Raw genomic sequence first — 18,479 nt, forward strand, 5'->3', positions numbered from 1 at the left:
TTCTTCATAAAATTCATATATTATAAAACTGAGGGTATCCAAGAGAATCATTTACTTACTAGCTTAGAGATTAATGAACTATATACACCATTTATGTCTTGTATGTATCCCATCACCTTAAAATGAATATATTTATAGCAGCATACCACAAACAAACAAATGAATGTATTTAAAAGTTCTCCCAAAATTCAATCCGGAATTATGAAAAAAGGGTGACTGAGAGAACTGAGAAGCTATTGAGACTACACGTAGGACGATTTAGCTACTACGATTTGAAGATGGAAGTGGAAAAGAGAGCTTCAAGGTTGATTATACCTAGGAAATGTCTTGGACCTTAGTTTCCGTTGGTTCAGAGTTAGTCTCTTTTGCCTCTGTTGATGATTGCTTCTCGTCATTAACATGCTCCGGAGATTTTTCAGGTGTTGTGTTCTGCAAATTGCGGGTCAGTTTGTATACATAACTAGGAGAAACTATTTGGTTTTAAAGACAATTTTGAGGTGTTTCTTGGGTGAAGCCGTCTCTATATATGTTTTGTGTAAGAAGAAGATTTACCTTGTTCTTGTCGCGCCACCCTAGTCCAAATGGCCGTGCTAGCAAACTGATCCTGCTTGGAGGAGGTTCTGGTGACGAATCTTGGTTAACTTGCCTGGAAGGTTAAAAAAATATGTATATATATACCCAATTCAGAATACACAAGGGTGGGTCATTAGTCATAACCCAATTGAGTGTTTATAGTTGTGTACACAATTTATGTTTTGAGTTGACTCAGGTAAAAAGAACACACCGTGGTGAAGGTTGTGCTTTGAGTTGGCCAGATTGATACTGCAAAGTTGCCTCGAGCATGGACTCTGCCATCACTGCTCTCTTCTCCATTTCAGCCAGTGCAGCAACAGCTTCCTCGTATTTTTCCTAGACCAGTTATCATATTCGTTACAGAAACGATCTAAGATAGAACAGGAGAATACAAAAAAAGGAAAAGGATATAAAGTTGCATTCAAATCACGCAGCTCTGAAATACAGACAAGGGTTAATACAGGATTTACAGAGATTATGGTCCTAAACTAATGTGTAACTCTACTCCATGGAAGGCGAGTAACGACCTATAACAAGAGGCAGTTAAAGCTCTTTTAAACTTAATAGCCTAGCCACATCTGTGTTAGGAGTCAGATCAAACTTTTTACCTGCAAGACTTGAGCAGCATATCTCTGCGCTTCTGCATCCTGCTCAGCAAATATTCGTGCATCTTCTGTTACCTTCTGTTCTTGCTCCACCCGCATCAAGACCTTCATACATATCAATTAATCTCAGAATCTTTCTCAGTCACAAACGAAAAAAGAAGAAGAACAGATTGATCATGCATATGCAAACCTGTAGCATTGCACCTTCTTGTTCCTGCTTATCAGAGAGGAGTCTCTGAACTTCGGCCATTTCTTGCTCTAACTGTTCGACCTGAAGTTCACATTCATGACAAGTAGCATTTCACATCTCAAGACTATCTCAAAACTAACTTAGCACCAATGAGCCTTCAAATTGGATCAGCACAGAGATGCGTGACGAGGAACCAGCAGGAGAAGAAAAGAGAGAGAAAGGAAAGTAATGATGGTAAAAGTGACATAGAAAATAGTCTTCGTATTCAGAACATAAATAAAGAGACAAGTAACATAATGCGAGCTTATAGGCTTATTTGGAAAATTAACTGTCAAGTGGCAAGCTTCATTGGAATACCTTGGCACTCAATTGACGCCGATTGTCTTCCTTTACTATCTCCATGAGAGCAATCTCCAATTCTTCAGCTCTACCACAAAATCAGAAGTTTGGGAGACATTACATATTGAGGTATGATAAGGAAAGATATAAAACTTCTACCATTTAGTGCCAGTTTTAGGTTGAGAAAAGAAACTAACCTAAGTAGAGCTGATCGTTTCTCCTCAAGCAACTTGCAGAGTTCAGCCTTCAACCACAGAACCTGAAAAAGTTGTCAGTCAACTTTCAGAGGGGGTTTCATGACTGTAGGTATCAAGTGATTTTTTCTACCGTTCACCAGACATAATCATCCACCATTCAAGCGTACTAAGGGCGTAGAGGAGTATCTTCAAGCCAACAAGAAGGACAAAAATTACCTGCGCTTGAAGATCTTGAACAGAATCTACCTCCCCATCCCCAGTTAGGCTAACCAACACTTCATCTGCATTACTTGATCCTGACTCAGATCGAGACAAACTCCCATTTGACAATGAGGCTTTGCTATCCACCAAAACAGATTTTGGGTCTTGCTTAAAATTATATAATTTGGAGGCAAGTCCCTTAGAATCTCTCCACGCTTGAAGCCCCTTTGACCTTTCCTCAAGTGCAGCGATCACAGCTGGCCTATGCTTGCTTCGCAATTCTTGCAATCTAATTTCATGTACATTTTGGTAACCCATGCAAGCAGTTAAAACTAGCTGGCTGCTATCAAATGTTGATCCAGTCAGTGATTGTAGCAAAGTAACAGCGTCTCCAGCATCCTTCGTAGTAACTAATGCAGGACCTGAAGTGAATTAAACCATAAGTTAGAGCAGTCTCGATGATGACGCCACTGCGTTCAGAAGGTCCACAAACCATCTCACTTAAATTGAAAGACCAGCAGTTTCAATCAAGTACCATATAGTTCCATCAATGCGAGTGCTGTTCTGAAAAGCATAACACGAGTTCCTTCAAAGAGAAGCACATCCCAGACTCTAAGAACTGTGATCAAGAAGACGAACATTTAGAAAGAAAATGGGTTCTCAGTCCCAAATCTCAAAGAGAAAGATGATCAAATTTTAACAGATTGCCAGCATAATTTACTAGTTACTCAATTCTATTTCAAACAAGACAGCTTTAATTCCAATGTTTAAAACCTGACCACTTTCCCATGGAAGCATATTCATGAAGATGGAAAGAAACCATGGCCCTGTAACCCAAGCCACTTGCACTCCAAGATAATCCAGATGATGAACTGTAGACATAGAAAAGTTGCAGAGCTTAGTACTAACTGTGAACATTCTACAAGATGAAACAAAAAACTTTGAGGGAACTCACCCAATTTAGGAAATCTTTCTCGAACTAACTCCTCCAGAACTAGTTGATCAACCTAAAATATGAAGGTACATGTTGTCATGATGCTATCACCAGTCAGCCCAAAATTTTTGCAAATGTATAGAAAGGCAACTAATATTATCACCTGAGACTCTATCATTTCTTCTGAATAATAACCATTGAAGTAGTCATCAATGAGTCCTATCAGTGCCCTAAAAATCACAAGTATTTAATTAGAAGGGGCATCAGTTTAGAAAGAAAAAAGGAGAAGATATAAGGATGCTTAATAACAGTTTGATCAACCATGAGAATATGAAAGTGATAGATATTAAAACTAAACACAGAGCAAGGAGTTCATGTTTAGACAGAAAAATAAGATTAGGAATGAAAAAAGTAGATTAATCAAACAACATTGGTTAAATTAGAAATAAGGATACAGAGAATGACCCAAGAACAGTTAATGTTTGGAAGAAGGAAGGCGATATAACACAAACTAAACAGTAAACACAGATCAAAAGAGTTCGATTTTCACAGGAAATAATATTAGGACTTGGAGATGATAAATTCATCAAATTTGTGAACATACCAAAAGGCATTTTCTTCTGGCATCAAAAGCAATAAAAGCGCAGCAAAGAAATTCATAGCCTGCAGAAAGTATATTGACAAAAGATATTAACTTGATATTAATGTTAATTTACTATGTCTCGGTACTAAAATAGAGGTACTACAATAAAGATCATGATATTGGTTAAGAACAAATACCTGACAGTATCCTACAGAAGGATTATGCCTAGCATAAGCAGTAAGCAAACGCCGTAGAGCATTTCTACCATCATCATCTAGAGCAGGATGACCAGGAAATGTCCGAGGTAAGTCCTGTACTTTAAACAAGCAACGGCATAAGAATCCTGATCAACTTCAGCATAAGCCACGCTGCATCACTACATAGAGAGGGTCAAGGCTGAATAAATTTTGAGTACTACCTTTTCTATCTGTCCTTTCCATTTTTCCACAACAGCAATAGATTCTGTACTTGAACCTTTATCATCAACATGCTGCATATCCTCTTGCTCTATGGTGTTTACAGAACCATCTGCTGCAAGAAGGTTTTGATAATAATCCTTGCATCGTCGTTTCCTCACGCCCACGAATGCTTGCCATAACTGAAATGTTATTGATAAATGTGACGATTATAATTGAGCAAGAGCTAAGACTAACGAACTATAGTATGGAGAGCTAGAGCATGATATCACATAGGAATGTAAACATGAGAAGATTTATTACCTCTCCCCTCAGAGCCATAGGTACACCGCCGCGAATCAGCACTTCAAGTTCTTCCTTCCAAGGACATGTAGACAGTGGACTTGCATCAGCAGCAACAGGGATACCAGAGACACCTGTACCATCTGAAGAAGAACCATCCTGAACATCGGACCTCTCAACATCATAGAACTCGTCTTCAGAATCAATATCAGATGCTCCCTTGGAAGATTTGGCATCATCAAATGAAGGTGAAATCTTCACCTTCGGAGCCTCTTGCTCGCTTTTTGATAAATCCCCCTTCTTCTTGACACGGATGCTCATCAAGTCTTCAATTGATCGTAAAGACGGTCTGATCTCAGTCCATAATTGCACTCTGTGAACATTCTTCTCTGCATCGGGGTGTCCTTCTTCTTCACTGGCATTATCAGGAGTTACATCAGAACCTAACTTGTCAGTATGCAGATCTTCACCAGGCCCCTTGTTTAATTCTTTTTCTTTTTCCTTCTCACTTTCACTAAACGGTGCGTGAATATTTTCAGAAGATCCGTTTGTAGGTAACTCAGTCGATTCAACATGATCTTCCAAGAAACTGCTCCACCTGTCCGACCTTTCTTCTTCTTCTTCCTAATTGAAAGCAAAGAGTGACATCACAAGTTTAGGGACTTAATCAGGAAATAATGATGGGATCAATTTCTACCATTCCAAGAACCAAAAAGAACTTATTATAAGCTATAGTTTAGTCTAGTTTTGATATCTTTCACACAGGATTTCCCTATGACTACGATTCTAAATGGAATCAGGATTCTCACAATATCACAACGGTCATAACCAAATTAGAGGGAAATCAAGCTGTTCCAATGAATCATGCGGATGAAAAATCTGAGTAGAAAAAGTGAGATTTATGGATAAAGAACCTTGTAAATATCAGCATATTCTCTGTATCTCTGCACATGTTGAGGTCTGACAGGAAATCCGTATGCATCCCTGTTGACAAAGAAAAAAGGCGATATGAGTTCCCACGATATATTAAAAGCCCATCCAGAGCTCAGACGAAACCTTACTATATCCAATGACAAAATTGCATCTCTCATCAGTTTGTTTTCAAGAAATTGAACAACAGAAACAACTCGAATTTGCTATCAAAGACTACCTTCACTAACGATTATGCCACATTGAGAACAATAGTCACCACTGGACAAAAATCAGCATTCAAATCCAAATCACTAGGATGTACTTCAAATCAAGACCAATAATCATCAAAATCCCAACTAAATTGTTAAGAAAATGCAAAATTACGCTAACAACAAGACGGATTAAAACTCTCGTAATCGGAGATACAACATTTCGCTCAGCGAGTCTAGCAAAAAGCTAAAGAGAGAAGAAGCGCAAGTTCAAACCAAAAAAGAGGAAGCAGAAATGTACAGGGGAAAGGGGGAAAAACGCGAAACCTCTTGTGCTCAAAGGCGACGAGAGGATTAGAAGGCTTAGAAGCAGCAGCAGCAGCAGCGGCGGCGGCGGCAACGCTCCTCATTCGTTAGCGTGAAAAAGAGATCTAACCGGTGAAGAGTTGGTGAGAGGACGAAGAAGAAGATCCAAATCTCTACGCTAGTTCATCATTACCCGAATGAAGTTGAAGCAGGAGGAGGAAGTTGCAGTAGAGAGAGAGAGGAAGTGGAGAAATCACATGGAAAGGGCGAGATTGTCGACCAAGGTTTATTACATGTGTGACTCTCTCTCTCTCTCTCTCTCTCTCTCTCTCTCTCTATTTTGACTGCGTTTCGATTCCTTGACACTGAGTCCAAAAGGTCTCTTTCATCTTTCTCTCATTTTTGTATATCTTTTTTACTCCTATCTTTTTAACTACTTACTGATTTTGTATGTAAATGTGAATTTCACAGTTGTCTTCCAATATTTTGCTATGTCAATTTTATCTTCAGATAATTTGATTGAGTTAATTATCTTATTTGTAAGACCAAAATGACAATTTGATGAAAGAAAAATCATATCCTTATATCTAATTTTTGTGTGGTTGTGCGAGTCTATATCAACCTACTTTGAAAGATAGACAAAGTTGTTATTAGATATGGGATTAAGGACATCTACGTCATGTATCATCCTTATAAGATTCAGTTTAAAGTACGAACGTTATTAATTTGATGTATGTGTAACAAGCGTGAACGTATGGTTTACCATACCGTATTCAATTTGTAGCGCGACCATGGTTGGTCTTTAATTATTAACCTCAAATAGTCGAACTTCAAAAAAAAACTAAACACATTTACCAAAATCTTTGATTGATGAGATTCATTTTTAACCCTAAAAAGATAGATATGCAAGAAAATAATTGTGGGGATTGTAATGGTTGTCGATTTGTCGGTAAAGGACCAATTGCTTTAGGAGTTGGTAAAGGACTTTTCTAGGGAATTAAATATGTCTTTAATTTTTTTTTATTTTTTTTTAATAAGTTTTTCTTAGATTCGCTAAATCCATAATCTAAGTATTCACCATATTAAATTTAATCAAGTGGGAAATTTCTATCATATATTAATTAGAATTCTTATTTTAGTTACTAATTGTTTGACTCTAATAGAACTTTCATATATGTAGTTAATAGTCTCACTCTTTTTTCCTTTCAATCACACTTGGCAAACTTAAGAGAGGTTTACATAATTGTGTTAAGAGTTTTAGGTGCAAAATCAATAGAAGATGAAACAAATATGAAAATCCAGATTTGAGAAATTATGAAGAATATCCACCAATGGCTAGTTGAATATATACACAGTTATAACTTTAGTCAATTCAATGGTTTAAATATTATAATCTACTATTTCGTGTACTGTATATTTATTTACCTATATACGTACGTGTATAATTTGGAGTTTTGTTTAGGGGCTAGTAAGGAGCTTAAATTCTTGTTTCTATAATACTCTCACGTTCTCAAACACTTGTTTACAAAACCAAATATTCGTCGGTTTGGGTAAACCAACACAAATGATTATATGGTTGTTCATTATCACAATGATTATCTTCCAAATGTGCACCAAGTTTTTGTTAGTGTTTTAGATTCAATCATGGAAGTATGGAACCACAAACGTACGTAAGAGGAAGAGTGCAGCACATAATAGAAAAGAGCAATGGCCAAAGAAGGCATTACAACGAAATGAGACTTGGGATTTGACACACATCAACTCATGCAAAAGGTTGTAGGTAGCGAATGGGTGTTGAAGATTAACTATCAAAGTGATGACTCCATCGAACAATATAAGTTGAGATTAGTAGCTATATGATATATTTTTTTTGGTGGGAAGTAGCTATATGATATTGATTCATGCAAACATACAACGAAGATATTAGTTTTACATTTTTAACAAATATATAAAATCAAAATCAGCTAAGAATTAAAGAGAAGGCCCAAAACGTGCCATTTGCTTCATTATCAATCGTCCATATCAATCCAAAGTCGACGATTATCGGCGCACGTTACGCACCCGGCTCGCTTATTTTCATAGTTAGCGCACGTTAGCATCTCTCCCAAGCTGCATTATTATTGGCCGTTGTGTGACTCCCATAAAGGCTTAGGGTTCCGGATTCAGGTCGGTGTCGCCACCGCCCTTCTTCGTGCTTCTCTTCCTTCTTTGTCGGATCGTCAGGTTTACAGATCAGCTCTTGTGGAGGATATGGGTGAAGAAGACACCGCGACGGTGGATCAGAACAGTTTCGGTGGTGGCAAAGATTCATTGCTTCGTAATCGTCATTCGTCGCCATTGCCTTCACCGACACAGCTTTCTTCTAAAGTGATTACATTGCCTACCGTATTAACCCTTGGCCGTGTAGCTGCCGTTCCGATTCTCGTCGCCAGTAAGTTTACTTTTTTCGACTCTGAATTCTGGTTGGAGTCATTGTACTTGTTCGGTGTGTGATAGGAGTCTAATCATCAGATCTAAACGAAGATGCAATTGCGATTTTTCCAGATCAGAGTTTTGTTGGTTTGAATTCGAGAAATTCGACAACTTTTTTGAAATTGAGCTTATTGCTATGTGTACTTCACTTGTTACCACTCTTCAAATTTAATCTGAATTGGATCTTTTGATGTTCAATTCCTGATTTTGATTGTTTTATCTCCCATTGCATTATCTTCATCATCTCCTTTGGTTTTTGAAATGTAGCCTTTTACGTTGATTGCTGGTGGGGAAGAACTGCTACGACAAGTATTTTCATTGCAGCAGCCATTACAGATTGGCTTGATGGATATATTGCACGGAAGGTAACTTCTTTCTTTACCCTTTCATGTTCTTCTGCATAGTTGAAATTGTAAGCTTTTAACAGTGAGACGTGCCTTTTCAGATGAGATTGGGTTCTGAATTTGGTGCATTTTTGGATCCAGTGGCAGATAAGGTCAGATACCTTCTTCCTTAGCTACCTCTATCCTCTTTATCTTTTCTCCACCAGAAAGGAATGATTTTTATCATTCTGATTTATGTCATTGGTATGCGCTTATGGTAGCAGCTACATTGATATTGTTGTGCACTAAACCAATGGTCGCCGTTGTCTTAGGACCAGTTCCATGGTTAGTGACAGTACCTTCAATCGCCATCATTGGTAGAGAGGTAAGATACAGAATTCTGATATACCGTTAAGTAAGTTTCACTTATCAGCTTTCTGTTCTAAACTAGTCGGTATACTTTTCACTGTAGATTACTATGTCTGCAGTAAGAGAATGGGCTGCATCTCAAAACGGCAAGCTTTCAGAGGTAAAGTTATCACCATCATGTGCGTTCTCTTGGATCTGTTTTCGTAAGTGTTCCTTTCCTAATCCATGGAAATGGCATTGATGTTGCTAGGCTGTTGCTGTAAATAGCTTGGGAAAGTGGAAAACTGCAACGCAGATGATAGCGCTAACCATACTTCTTGCAAGCCGGGATAGCAGTTTTGAGAGACTATTACCGTCGGGTATTGGGTTGCTCTATGTATCTGCAGGGCTCTCTATATGGTCTTTAGTTGTTTATATGAGGAAGATATGGAGAGTACTGCTAAAGAAGTAGCAACAAAAAACTCTTTTTTCGGGCTTTTTGCATTCAGTATATACACATAGAATGGAAGATTTACCTCTCTTCTTCTTGAAGAAAGCTGACTAATTTCTCTCTGGATACAAATGAAATTAGTTGGGCAAGCACTATAAGACTCTTATATGATGCTTTAGTTCTGTTTTCAACTTTGGGCACTGGGGTCGTACTCTACTTGGTTTGGTTTTGTATAATATCTCTGAATCACATTGCTCCGGCTAGCACCGAATTTTAATGAAGCAGCAAGCACGATCTTATGGGCAATGATGGAAAAGCAGCAGGCGCAATTTCGTTCTAGTCGAAGACTTGGTCTCATGAATTCTGATATAAATGAAAACAATTGTTGCATGTCATGTAGATGCTTTTACCGATACAATATAATTTATATATATAAAAAACTTTGGTTACAATATCTCTTCCCATTTGATCCTTCTAAACCCTTGTAAATGGAGATATCCGGAGAACCATCTGGTTAGAGACGTGCTTCTGCTTGGACTCGTCTCTTGTATCTTTCAACAAGCTCTTGTGGATCTTGACGGGTTTCGGTGTAAGCTTCGATTTTGTTCATCTCCTGCATAAAAGCAAAGAACCAGAGATTAGCATGTGTATGGGGAATATTTAGCCTTAGAATGAAAGGTAGTTACAAATGTCTAGGTAATAGCTTAACCTGAATCCAAAGGGCAAGGTTAGGCCGACCAGATGTAATATCGACGTTCATCACATCACTTAAGATAAGCCGAAATCTCTCTATGAAAGGAGCATATGCAACATCAACCTATAGAAATAAACACCATTTTTTTTCTCAGCAGCAAGAGTTGATATGGGTATGGCAAATTGAATATAGAAATATAATCGACAATACCAAACTAAATTGACCAAGAAAGAAAGGCCCTTCATTGAATTTGGAAAGAGCCTGCTCGATGTAATCAAATGCAACATCTGAAAAAATGAAAGACAAGATTCATACACATGCCAACATAATGTATCTGCAAACACAGAAGTAAGATAACAACTTCATCTTCTAATCACCTGCTGCATTAGTGTCAGTGCCGTTTAATGTGGATCTTACAGCCTTGGAGAAGGAGTCAGTGTAAGAGAGTAACTCATCAGCTACAACTTGCTTCTCTAAACCCTGTTATTATTCCATCCATGGATATCTCTCTTCTAAGTATAGGTTCACTTAATGTGTTAAAATTGAGCTCAATAAATCAAAGATGTCATAGATACTCACATCGGGTGTAAGCGAAGGCCCTTCAAAATTAGTGTCAATGTACTTAATCAGATCAAGGCTCTCTCCCAATACTCGGTTATTGTGCTCTAATGCAGGCACCTGCATATAACAGAGAACAAAAGCCATAAAACTCTAAATCCTTTCACACATATATATGCATTAAAATAGAAAAGTTCACACCTTGTTAGCCGAGTAAACTTTCTCCTTATACCAAGCAGGCCTGTTTTTAAGATCGATCGGTACAAGTTCTATCTTGTTTTGCAGACCCTACACAAACAAGCAACATAAAGAAATTGATATAGATATATAGAAACATCGATAAGAAGAATGATTCAAATTTGAAACCTTGTAGTTGCGAGCAATCCACGCACGCTGAGCAAATGGGCAAGTGTAAGATATGTACAACCTTAAAATCACACAAACCAAAAGTTGTTCATCAACAACTTCTCTAATATCTATCCAGACATGAAACAAATAAAAAAAGCATTTTTAGAAAACCGAAACCTTGTTGATCCATCGAATACTTGAACTGGTTCTGAAGAAGAATCAAGCTCCGGTACTCGACTGCAAAATAGTAACCTTTCAATACACAACTAAACTTGTAATCACTCTTCATAGAAGGAAAAACATATTTGATTGATTACCTTGACTCTACAACAGCCAATATTGGTTCGGTTCTTCGGGATTTACACCACCGTCTCCCGGAGCCTGGTCGGAGAATTTTCCGATCAAGATAGAGAGAAGATGATGAGGAAGAGAGAGAGACATCTCTCGAGGATAACGCAAGCGTTGGATGTAAGAACGCGCTAACTTTCAGTCCCACACTCATACCTCACAGCTTTCACTTTCTCAGCTCCTGAAAGGATTTTCCGGGAAAATGGTTTCCACTGAACCTTTTTGTTTGACTGCCACAACTTCCGGTTTGGTTCAATTCGGATAGAATAAGATTCTATTTCGGTTTAAATTCGGTATAAGAGTAAAATTCGGTTCAAATTCAGATTGATGAATGTTGGTTCGATTCTGTTTCACTATTTCGTAAACAGAAAGTACAATTGAGATTTGAGGAAAAAAGAGAGGAAATTTACACTTTTCGATCAGAAAATAATTAAAGAAGTAAGATTTTCACACAATTTTGTAACAAAAGAAGCAAACAAAATCAAATTCTGGTTCAAATAAGGAGAAAAAAAATGATCTATAAAACGGGATTATGGGCTGAGAGGAGACCACCTCCTTTGACAGAGATCGGAGTTCGAGTAGCGAAGTTTGTAGCGTGGAGGAAGACAACAATAACGGTAATATCGTCGTGAAAGTGTCGCCGAATGCCACGTTCTATCTTCTCCAAATCAGAATACCTCATCTCTCTCTTCTTTGCTGCTTCTTGTAATGCAGCTTTCACTAACTTCCGAGCCACACCCTGAAAGAATCAACAAGACACCACAAATTCAACAAACAACAAAACCAATTCAAACCAGACAAAAAAACAAGACAAGAAGAGTGTTGTGATATGTCTTACATTGCGTGGACAAGAATTGACAATATCAACAGCTTCCTGGTTGCTTAGATGCTCCCATAAACCATCCGAGGCAAATATAAGAAACTGATCTTCCGGATGAATCTTATGAACTGTTATAGTCGGTTCCGCTCTCATGATCGGCTTTTCAAAACGTTCTGGAACCCTAAACTTAGGTAGTAGCGGTTCTTGATTAAACTCCGCTCTTTTAAGGTATGCGTCACCAATGGATCTTGAGACCTGTATAATCCCTTTAACACGCCAAACTTTGTGTTTCAAGACCACGATATTCGGATCATCAGGATGCAACAAACGTAACTCCTCTCTCACAGATTCGATACTTGCATTATGCTCTGTTGATAACTGAACAGCTTTCAACTCTTTAAACGGATTTGCGACTTTCCCTAACACAACCCGAGAATCTCCTGCGTTTGCAACATACAACAATCCATTACAAACAATACCAACCAAACAACAAGCTCCCACAGAAGCAATCTGTGGCTTGGTCTTCCATTGCTCCTGCACTAAACCGAGAAACTCCTCCTCTGTTGCTACAAACCCTCTGGTGATAACATCAGGCGACATCCCTCGCTGTTCTGATGTGTACCTCTTGATGTTATAAAAGAGCCTATCGTTTACAAACCGAGCAGCCTCGGGACCTCCATGACCATCATAAACACCAACAAAAGTTGCCTCAGGTCCAGACTCATGCAAACTAATAGGACCAGATTCTAACTGGCTATGATCTTCAAGAAGGTTGTTAGCTTGAACGACTGCCATAGAAAACTCTCCAGTGATGTGGTTCCCAGAATCTTTGTACCACAAGAGACCATCGAGACGGCCATTCGTATCATCACTACCAGGACTAGAATCTTCTCCAATACCAAAAGGTCTCCAACAAGGCGATACAATTCTCCTAAATGTTGTAGATACCATAATTCACATGTCTCAACCAAAAGAACCAGCTATCAAATCGTTCATCAAATCAGTGCTTATAACTATATTATGAAGAAACCCAATCTTCTTGTCAGACTCAATTCCAACTCCACAAACCCAGGATTCAGAATTCAAACACGCATTCACAAATGTAAACAACATTAATCTGCATTCCACACAAACAAAAACAAAACATTTAGTAATCTAGAATCGAAAAAAGGATAAAGTCTCCAAATTTTCAACATAGGAAACTAAATTTTTTAACTTTTAACCCATCAATCTGATAACAAGCATCTGGGAGAAACAAATTTTGATTAAGAAGAAAACTTTACATAACTCCATCCACATATGAATCTAAAGGTTTCAACTTTGACCCATCAACCTGATTGGGTAATTGATTTGAAATACCTGATGAAATCGAGGATTAGATGAAAGAAATAGGGTTCCTTATTTCAAAAGCTTGGAGTAGAATAATAATCCATCATTCGATTTCAGATCAATGAGGGGGAAAGATTAGCAAGATGATTACTAATACAAATCAAAACCTATAAAAAGCGAAAGAGACGATGAAAGAGGGTTAAAATAGAGAAGAAGACGCGTTTGAAGAAGAGACGGAGACGTTGGATTTGTTTTTTTTAGAGAGAGAAAGTACCGATAGTCGCGGTCATCGTGTTTATGGTGTTTTTTTTTTTCTGGTAAATTTATAGTATTTTATTTTCTCTACCTGTCGTCTCTCCATTTCTTTTTGACTTTAACGGTTTGACTTTTTTTTTGCAACATTTAATACCTCTACTATTTTTATGAAATATTCTCTAAAATATGGTACCAATTTGTTACTACAAGTGTAGGAAAAAAAATAATATAAGACTAGCTTTGTCAAACTTATTGAGAAAAAGAATGACTAACTATAGTGAAAAGTGATCATATATTTAGTGAAAAAAGTAAAAATACCAAGTCTATATATATATATATATATATATTTATGTAAGATAGTATATATATAAAATTATTGCTAGTCTCTTTTTGAACTAATGGCTTATGAAGATTTATTGAATAGAATTGAGTCAAATGACAAACTTTCTTTACCATAAACTTCACCACTAAGTTTATAAGCCCATTTTTAAGTACAAATCTGAAACTAGAGAGAATCCAGCTTTGAGATAAGCAATCCAAAAGAAGAAAAGTAAAAATAAAAGAAGAAACAATCATATCTATAAGCCCCAAAGAATGACCCATCGTCTAAGAAACAATGATAAAGAAAAACCCTTATACCAAGAAATCAGGACTTGAGAGGAGATTCAGATGCTTGCTTCCGATTGTGTCTTGTAGTATTGTGATCTCTCCTTCTTTCTCTAATACCTTCTCCTCCAATTTCTCTACCATTCCTTTCAATGTCTCGTTCTCTGAGTTCAAAAGCATGTTTTTCTCACCGTATTGTTTATACTCACTCCATATCTGGCCTCTTTCATTAGACACTTTTGACAATAGTGCGTTCAGCCTCGCCATTTCTTTCGCCGCTTCCTGGAGATTGCTTTCGAGCCGTCTTATGCTTTCCTCCTTCTTCAACATCTGATGTCAAAAAAGATTAGCGTAAAGTTAACATTTTATAAATGGGAATAGTTTCTTTATATACAAAAACAGACATGGGATATGTGTTATTCTTGTTTTGCAATACCTGATGCTTGAGGTCTTTCAGTTCGTGGGTTGTAACTGATAGGTTGTCTAAACTGCTTTGGACCTCACATCTCAGAATCTCATTACCTCGTACTGCTGCTGCTAGTTCTGCTTGGAGCTGTTCGATTTCCTTTTCCTTGGAATACAGTTTCTCCCGCACTAAACTTGTGATTAGGGTCTCAGCACTCAGTTCTGCTCGCAAGTTTTCCTACATGAGATTGGGCCAGGTATACATTAGCCACATATTAGTGTAAAGCAAAACAGGACATACAAGAAAATACAATAGAGATATTAAGAAATGGACATATCCGTGGACTTACTTCAACTGATTGGTTTCTTTGTTCCCTAGGCCTACCAGTATTTGAGGAAGACGATTCTGAATTCGAAGCTACCACACTGGTCACCGTTTGCAAACTCCTCTTCAGGTTTTCAGTTCCGCGCCTTATCCCATGGACTTTCATTTCAGACTCAATCATAAACTGCTCACTTAATCCGTCCTTCACTGAATTCTTATCCTGATAGGTTTCAGGAAGCTGAGTTAATTTCCCTTTGATGAACTTCAGTAACTTGTAACACAGCTGGCTGCTCTCATTTAACATTGACAGTCCCTGTTCTTGCAAGTAGCAGACACGCATCTTCAACTCATTCTCTAGCTTAAGGGTTGTAATGTCTATTTCTTGACCATTCCCTTTCAATCGATTCAGTAGACAGATATTTTCATGGCGAAGAGAGTCAGTTTCAAGCTTCATTGATTCTACTTCCCTTCTAAGTGAAAGCTCGATCCCTGTCAACCTTACCTGCTCGACCTGCAATTTCTTGACCAACTGGTCTAATTTCTCTGACGGTTGCTTCTTAACCTCCTCAGAAACACCATCTCGAAGTCCCTCAATTGTCTTCCCTTGTTCTTTGCAAGTTCTGAAAAACTTTGTAACAGATTTGTGCAACTCCCTGCATTCTTGATCCTTCTCTTCAAAGTTTCTTCTCAAGAAATCAAGATCTTCTGTAGCACCTGCGTAACTCTCTTGTAACTTGGAGAGAGTTTGTTTAACATAATTGTTCTCTTCATGCAATTTATCTGCTGTTGTGGTCAGCTCAGCAACTCTTCTCTCCAAATGTGTTATCATGTCTTTGTTCTCTGTCTCATTTTCGTGGAAAGCAGATAGTTCTCTCTGGAGTGAGACATTATGCTCAGCAAGCTCTCTTACACGCTCTCGGAGCTTCTTCTCTTCAAGCTGGAATTTTTCGAGTTTTGACGTCCACTCACCTGATCTTCTATCAAGCTCTTTCTCCAATCCAGCCTGCAGCTCGCTCTTCTCCTTTTCTAGTCTCTGTATATGCAAGTCCCAATCTGACTTCAACCATCTGATTTCTTCCCTAGCAGAAGCCCTCTCAACTATTTGGGACCGTAAGAGATTTACATTCTCAAATGCCAAGTGGAGCCTCTCATCTTCCAGTTTTCTAATTGCCCCAACCAAAGATGAAACATCGAAGTCACAGTCTGAAAGGCATCTCTGCTGCTCCAATTCTGCAGAAAACAATTTAGCTCTCTTCTCAGCTTCTTTAATTTTCATTTCTAGCTCGGAGTCAAGATCGTCTTCCATACACTTGTACACGTTCCTACTCCGTATACAATTTTGCTGGTGCCCTCCATAGTCCTGCGTATAATACTCGTTAACAGGTTCATAATGTTCAGCTAGTGAAACATTAGCGGCGATATCTGAGCTCGAGTCAAAAGTTCTGTTAAGGGATCCACCATAGACATCTTGAATTGTGATTGGTTCGTGGTTTGAACCCTTTGACTTGCCATGAGTCTGAGAGAGTCTTTCAATGACATTTCTAGCAACCGAACGAGGCGATCCATGCCGCAACCCATTATCCACACAATCAGCAGAAGAGTAACGTAAATGGGTGCCTTTAGCTTCTCTAAATGACTGGGACTTTCGTTTCTCATCGAAAGTGTCTGATGGTGATGTAGGGACTGTCCATTGAACTCGGGGTGGAAGCCTCCTTCGATTTATACTCTCAGAAACACCACTGTGTGAAGAATTACTCTTTTGCTTGCACGGTTCCAAATGCTCTTCTCCATCAATATAACGGTCCAGAACTTTACTAGAGACATTACTCGAACAAGATGATGAACTCCCAGACGAATCATGCTGAAACTTGTCTGCTTTACACTGCCTTTCTCTAACTTGTCTTTCTGGAGTAAAGCATCTGGTACACAGTATTCATTACATTGTTTGTCAGTGGTTTAATCAAATATAGAACCAAGATAGCGAAAACATTACAGAAAATCATCAAAACAATCTCATAAGAATGAAGAAAGGCCAAAAGCATACCGAGATGAATGATTGCGCCGCCTATCCTTGCTTTTAGTAGCACTAGTTGTTAGTTCATTCTTGGAAGTTTCTCCAAACTTGTCAAAAAGGAAACCTGCAGAGGACCATGAAAGGCTTCGTCTAAGAGCTAGACCACCAGAAACTTGACCATGTGACTTAGGACTATCGAACTCTTGTTCAGCCTGACTACTAGCTTGGGTTCTCATCTTACTATCCGCTTCTTTTTCGCAGTTAACTTGTTTATCATTTCCATTACCAGAAGATCTGAAAAAGAAGAGCTTTTTCATTGTTTTCTCCAATCAAAAGGTGCTATAACAACTGCAGCTGCAATCAAAACATATAGAAGCAAATCAATAGATTGTAAGATATCTCCTGCACTAAACTAGGAAAAGTTCACATTTTGCAGCAAATTAGTTCATGTCAATCTCCAAAAAAAGTGCTCCAAGTGAATCTTACAAACAATTTGCTCGATGAAAGATAAACCAGTTCAACAAAAGAAATGAGAAAAAACAGCATAAATGATCTTAGACTCGAGATAATCAACTATAACTCTACTCAGAGATTCAGAAACTCAAGACTTATCATAGTAAACATCGAGCCAAGGCCTAAAATAAAAGACCAGACTACCCTAAGCATCTTCAAAGCTACGATAAACCCTAGAGACTAATCAAATCACAAATCGAACCTAAATCCTACTTGCGGAGAAGTTGATGAAGATTATGTTCGGCGAGATTACTCGAACACTAACAAAATCTAGAAAGGCTCTCTCTTTAAACGATCTCAATCGATTTCGTCGCCAGAAAATCCAACTCTACTCTCTCTACTCTCTTCTAATAGTTGGAAAATTGAAAGAAAAAGGAAAAAAAAACACTGAGAGGCGACAGCTTTTTATGACGACACAATTGGCTTTAAAGAAAACCAAAGAAACACAGAGAAAAATTTTAAAATTTCAAAAGGGAAGATCTTTAGAATTTATGAACATACCATAAAACAGCGATTTTGCAAATCGAAAATTCGAATGGAGAAGAAACTGAAACGCAGATTTAATAACAGCGCTAGATAACGTGGATTTGATCTAAAGGGAGAAGTGCAAGAAGTGTGAGAGTGTCTCGTTGACGACGAAGAATCCAAAAGAACAAAACGGCTCCAAAAATCTTTATTGGCGGTGTGATAATGTAAATAGAGTATCCAGTGAAGGGTATTTCTGGTAACCTTTTTAAATCTTTCATTGCGCGGCGGATAGAGCCATTTGGACTTTTGGAGGAGCGGGGCTACAATTATTTGTTTTTCACTAACAACACATAACAGTGATCAATAACAACATTGGAAAAACTTGTAAATTACAAATTAAATGTAGGGTATTTAGTTGTTTTAAGATAAGTATAATAAAATATATAGGTTTGAGT

The 18,479-nt window shown here is 38.0% G+C and overlaps 5 protein-coding genes across 10 annotated transcripts, besides 1 other annotated feature; 1 reads left to right on the top strand and 4 right to left on the bottom strand.

Moving 5' to 3' along the window:
- Window positions 1–6: 6 nt before the first annotated feature.
- AT3G55020 (Ypt/Rab-GAP domain of gyp1p superfamily protein) lies at window positions 7–6,125 on the bottom strand. Of its 3 annotated transcripts, none has more exons than NM_001339712.1 (18): window positions 5,769–6,125; window positions 5,235–5,304; window positions 4,342–4,944; window positions 4,041–4,220; window positions 3,820–3,933; window positions 3,644–3,702; window positions 3,203–3,269; window positions 3,061–3,112; window positions 2,885–2,977; window positions 2,641–2,724; window positions 2,121–2,527; window positions 1,905–1,966; window positions 1,726–1,795; window positions 1,369–1,449; window positions 1,182–1,283; window positions 785–909; window positions 553–646; window positions 7–429 (listed from the first exon to the last, which is right to left on the bottom strand). In NM_001339712.1, the coding sequence occupies exons 1-18, from the start codon at window positions 5,849–5,851 to the stop codon at window positions 316–318; spliced, it is 2,460 nt and encodes an 819-aa protein (NP_001319752.1). In that variant the 5' UTR covers window positions 5,852–6,125; the 3' UTR covers window positions 7–315. The 3 variants fall into 3 exon arrangements, with proteins under 3 accessions (NP_001319752.1, NP_001326346.1, NP_001326345.1); NM_001339713.1 differs by having other exon boundaries at window positions 785–1,100; NM_001339714.1 differs by having other exon boundaries at window positions 553–909.
- Window positions 6,126–7,734: 1,609 nt separating this feature from the next.
- Window positions 7,735–9,791, top strand: PGPS2 (phosphatidylglycerolphosphate synthase 2). The gene is made up of 6 exons (NM_115361.3): window positions 7,735–8,178; window positions 8,487–8,584; window positions 8,665–8,715; window positions 8,814–8,927; window positions 9,015–9,071; window positions 9,162–9,791. The coding sequence occupies exons 1-6, from the start codon at window positions 7,998–8,000 to the stop codon at window positions 9,360–9,362; spliced, it is 702 nt and encodes a 233-aa protein (NP_191063.1). The 5' UTR covers window positions 7,735–7,997; the 3' UTR covers window positions 9,363–9,791.
- GSTL2 (glutathione transferase lambda 2) lies at window positions 9,676–11,484 on the bottom strand. The gene is made up of 9 exons (NM_115362.2): window positions 11,259–11,484; window positions 11,119–11,178; window positions 10,960–11,020; window positions 10,795–10,881; window positions 10,615–10,713; window positions 10,413–10,515; window positions 10,246–10,322; window positions 10,051–10,158; window positions 9,676–9,954 (listed from the first exon to the last, which is right to left on the bottom strand). Exons 1-9 carry the CDS (start codon window positions 11,441–11,443, stop codon window positions 9,856–9,858), a joined length of 879 nt encoding a protein of 292 aa, NP_191064.1. The 5' UTR covers window positions 11,444–11,484; the 3' UTR covers window positions 9,676–9,855.
- An 83-nt stretch (window positions 11,485–11,567) lies between these two features.
- Window positions 11,568–13,733, bottom strand: AT3G55050 (Protein phosphatase 2C family protein). Of its 2 annotated transcripts, NM_115363.3 has the most exons (4): window positions 13,713–13,723; window positions 13,469–13,605; window positions 12,128–13,226; window positions 11,626–12,028 (listed from the first exon to the last, which is right to left on the bottom strand). In NM_115363.3, exons 3-4 carry the CDS (start codon window positions 13,058–13,060, stop codon window positions 11,807–11,809), a joined length of 1,155 nt encoding a protein of 384 aa, NP_191065.2. In that variant the 5' UTR covers window positions 13,061–13,226; window positions 13,469–13,605; window positions 13,713–13,723; the 3' UTR covers window positions 11,626–11,806. The 2 variants fall into 2 exon arrangements, with proteins under 2 accessions (NP_974438.1, NP_191065.2); NM_202709.2 differs by having other exon boundaries at window positions 11,568–12,028; window positions 13,469–13,733.
- Window positions 13,073–13,222: a sequence feature (AT3G55050.uORF1).
- A 367-nt stretch (window positions 13,734–14,100) lies between the features above and the next one.
- AT3G55060 (CAP-gly domain linker) lies at window positions 14,101–18,241 on the bottom strand. 3 transcript variants are annotated; one of them, NM_115364.3, is made up of 5 exons: window positions 18,058–18,239; window positions 17,074–17,397; window positions 15,055–16,948; window positions 14,736–14,942; window positions 14,101–14,629 (listed from the first exon to the last, which is right to left on the bottom strand). In NM_115364.3, exons 2-5 carry the CDS (start codon window positions 17,358–17,360, stop codon window positions 14,327–14,329), a joined length of 2,691 nt encoding a protein of 896 aa, NP_191066.1. In that variant the 5' UTR covers window positions 17,361–17,397; window positions 18,058–18,239; the 3' UTR covers window positions 14,101–14,326. The 3 variants fall into 3 exon arrangements, with proteins under 3 accessions (NP_191066.1, NP_001319753.1, NP_001326555.1); NM_001339715.1 differs by lacking the exon at window positions 18,058–18,239 and adding an exon at window positions 17,759–17,782 and having other exon boundaries at window positions 14,122–14,629; NM_001339716.1 differs by having other exon boundaries at window positions 14,122–14,942; window positions 18,058–18,241.
- Window positions 18,242–18,479: the final 238 nt, after the last annotated feature.

This window comes from Arabidopsis thaliana, chromosome 3 (genome assembly GCF_000001735.4).
Source record: "Arabidopsis thaliana chromosome 3, partial sequence".
In the NCBI taxonomy this organism is placed as follows: Eukaryota; Viridiplantae; Streptophyta; class Magnoliopsida; order Brassicales; family Brassicaceae; genus Arabidopsis; species Arabidopsis thaliana.

Coding starts and splice junctions, on each gene's coding strand:
- GSTL2 (NM_115362.2), bottom strand. CDS start 11,443: ATGAGTGTGGGACTGAAAGTTAGCGCGTTCTTACATCCAACGCTTGCG. Junction 10,714..10,794: donor AAGTTTACTCGGCTAACAAG/GTGTGAACTTTT, acceptor TGTTATATGCAG/GTGCCTGCATTAGAGCACAA. Junction 10,323..10,412: donor CACTGACACTAATGCAGCAG/GTGATTAGAAGA, acceptor TCATTTTTTCAG/ATGTTGCATTTGATTACATC.
- AT3G55020 (NM_001339712.1), bottom strand. CDS start 5,851: ATGAGGAGCGTTGCCGCCGCCGCCGCTGCTGCTGCTGCTGCTTCTAAG. Junction 4,221..4,341: donor CTATGGCTCTGAGGGGAGAG/GTAATAAATCTT, acceptor ATAACATTTCAG/TTATGGCAAGCATTCGTGGG. Junction 910..1,181: donor ATGCTGCTCAAGTCTTGCAG/GTAAAAAGTTTG, acceptor TAACTGGTCTAG/GAAAAATACGAGGAAGCTGT.
- AT3G55060 (NM_115364.3), bottom strand. CDS start 17,360: ATGAAAAAGCTCTTCTTTTTCAGATCTTCTGGTAATGGAAATGATAAA. Junction 14,943..15,054: donor AAAGAAACCAATCAGTTGAA/GTAAGTCCACGG, acceptor AATCTCATGTAG/GAAAACTTGCGAGCAGAACT. Junction 14,630..14,735: donor TGAAAGACCTCAAGCATCAG/GTATTGCAAAAC, acceptor TTTTGACATCAG/ATGTTGAAGAAGGAGGAAAG.
- PGPS2 (NM_115361.3), top strand. CDS start 7,998: ATGGGTGAAGAAGACACCGCGACGGTGGATCAGAACAGTTTCGGTGGT. Junction 8,179..8,486: donor CGTTCCGATTCTCGTCGCCA/GTAAGTTTACTT, acceptor TTTGAAATGTAG/CCTTTTACGTTGATTGCTGG. Junction 8,716..8,813: donor TGGATCCAGTGGCAGATAAG/GTCAGATACCTT, acceptor CATTGGTATGCG/CTTATGGTAGCAGCTACATT.
- AT3G55050 (NM_202709.2), bottom strand. CDS start 13,060: ATGGTATCTACAACATTTAGGAGAATTGTATCGCCTTGTTGGAGACCT. Junction 12,029..12,127: donor TCAATTCTTGTCCACGCAAT/GTAAGACATATC, acceptor TGATTCTTTCAG/GGTGTGGCTCGGAAGTTAGT.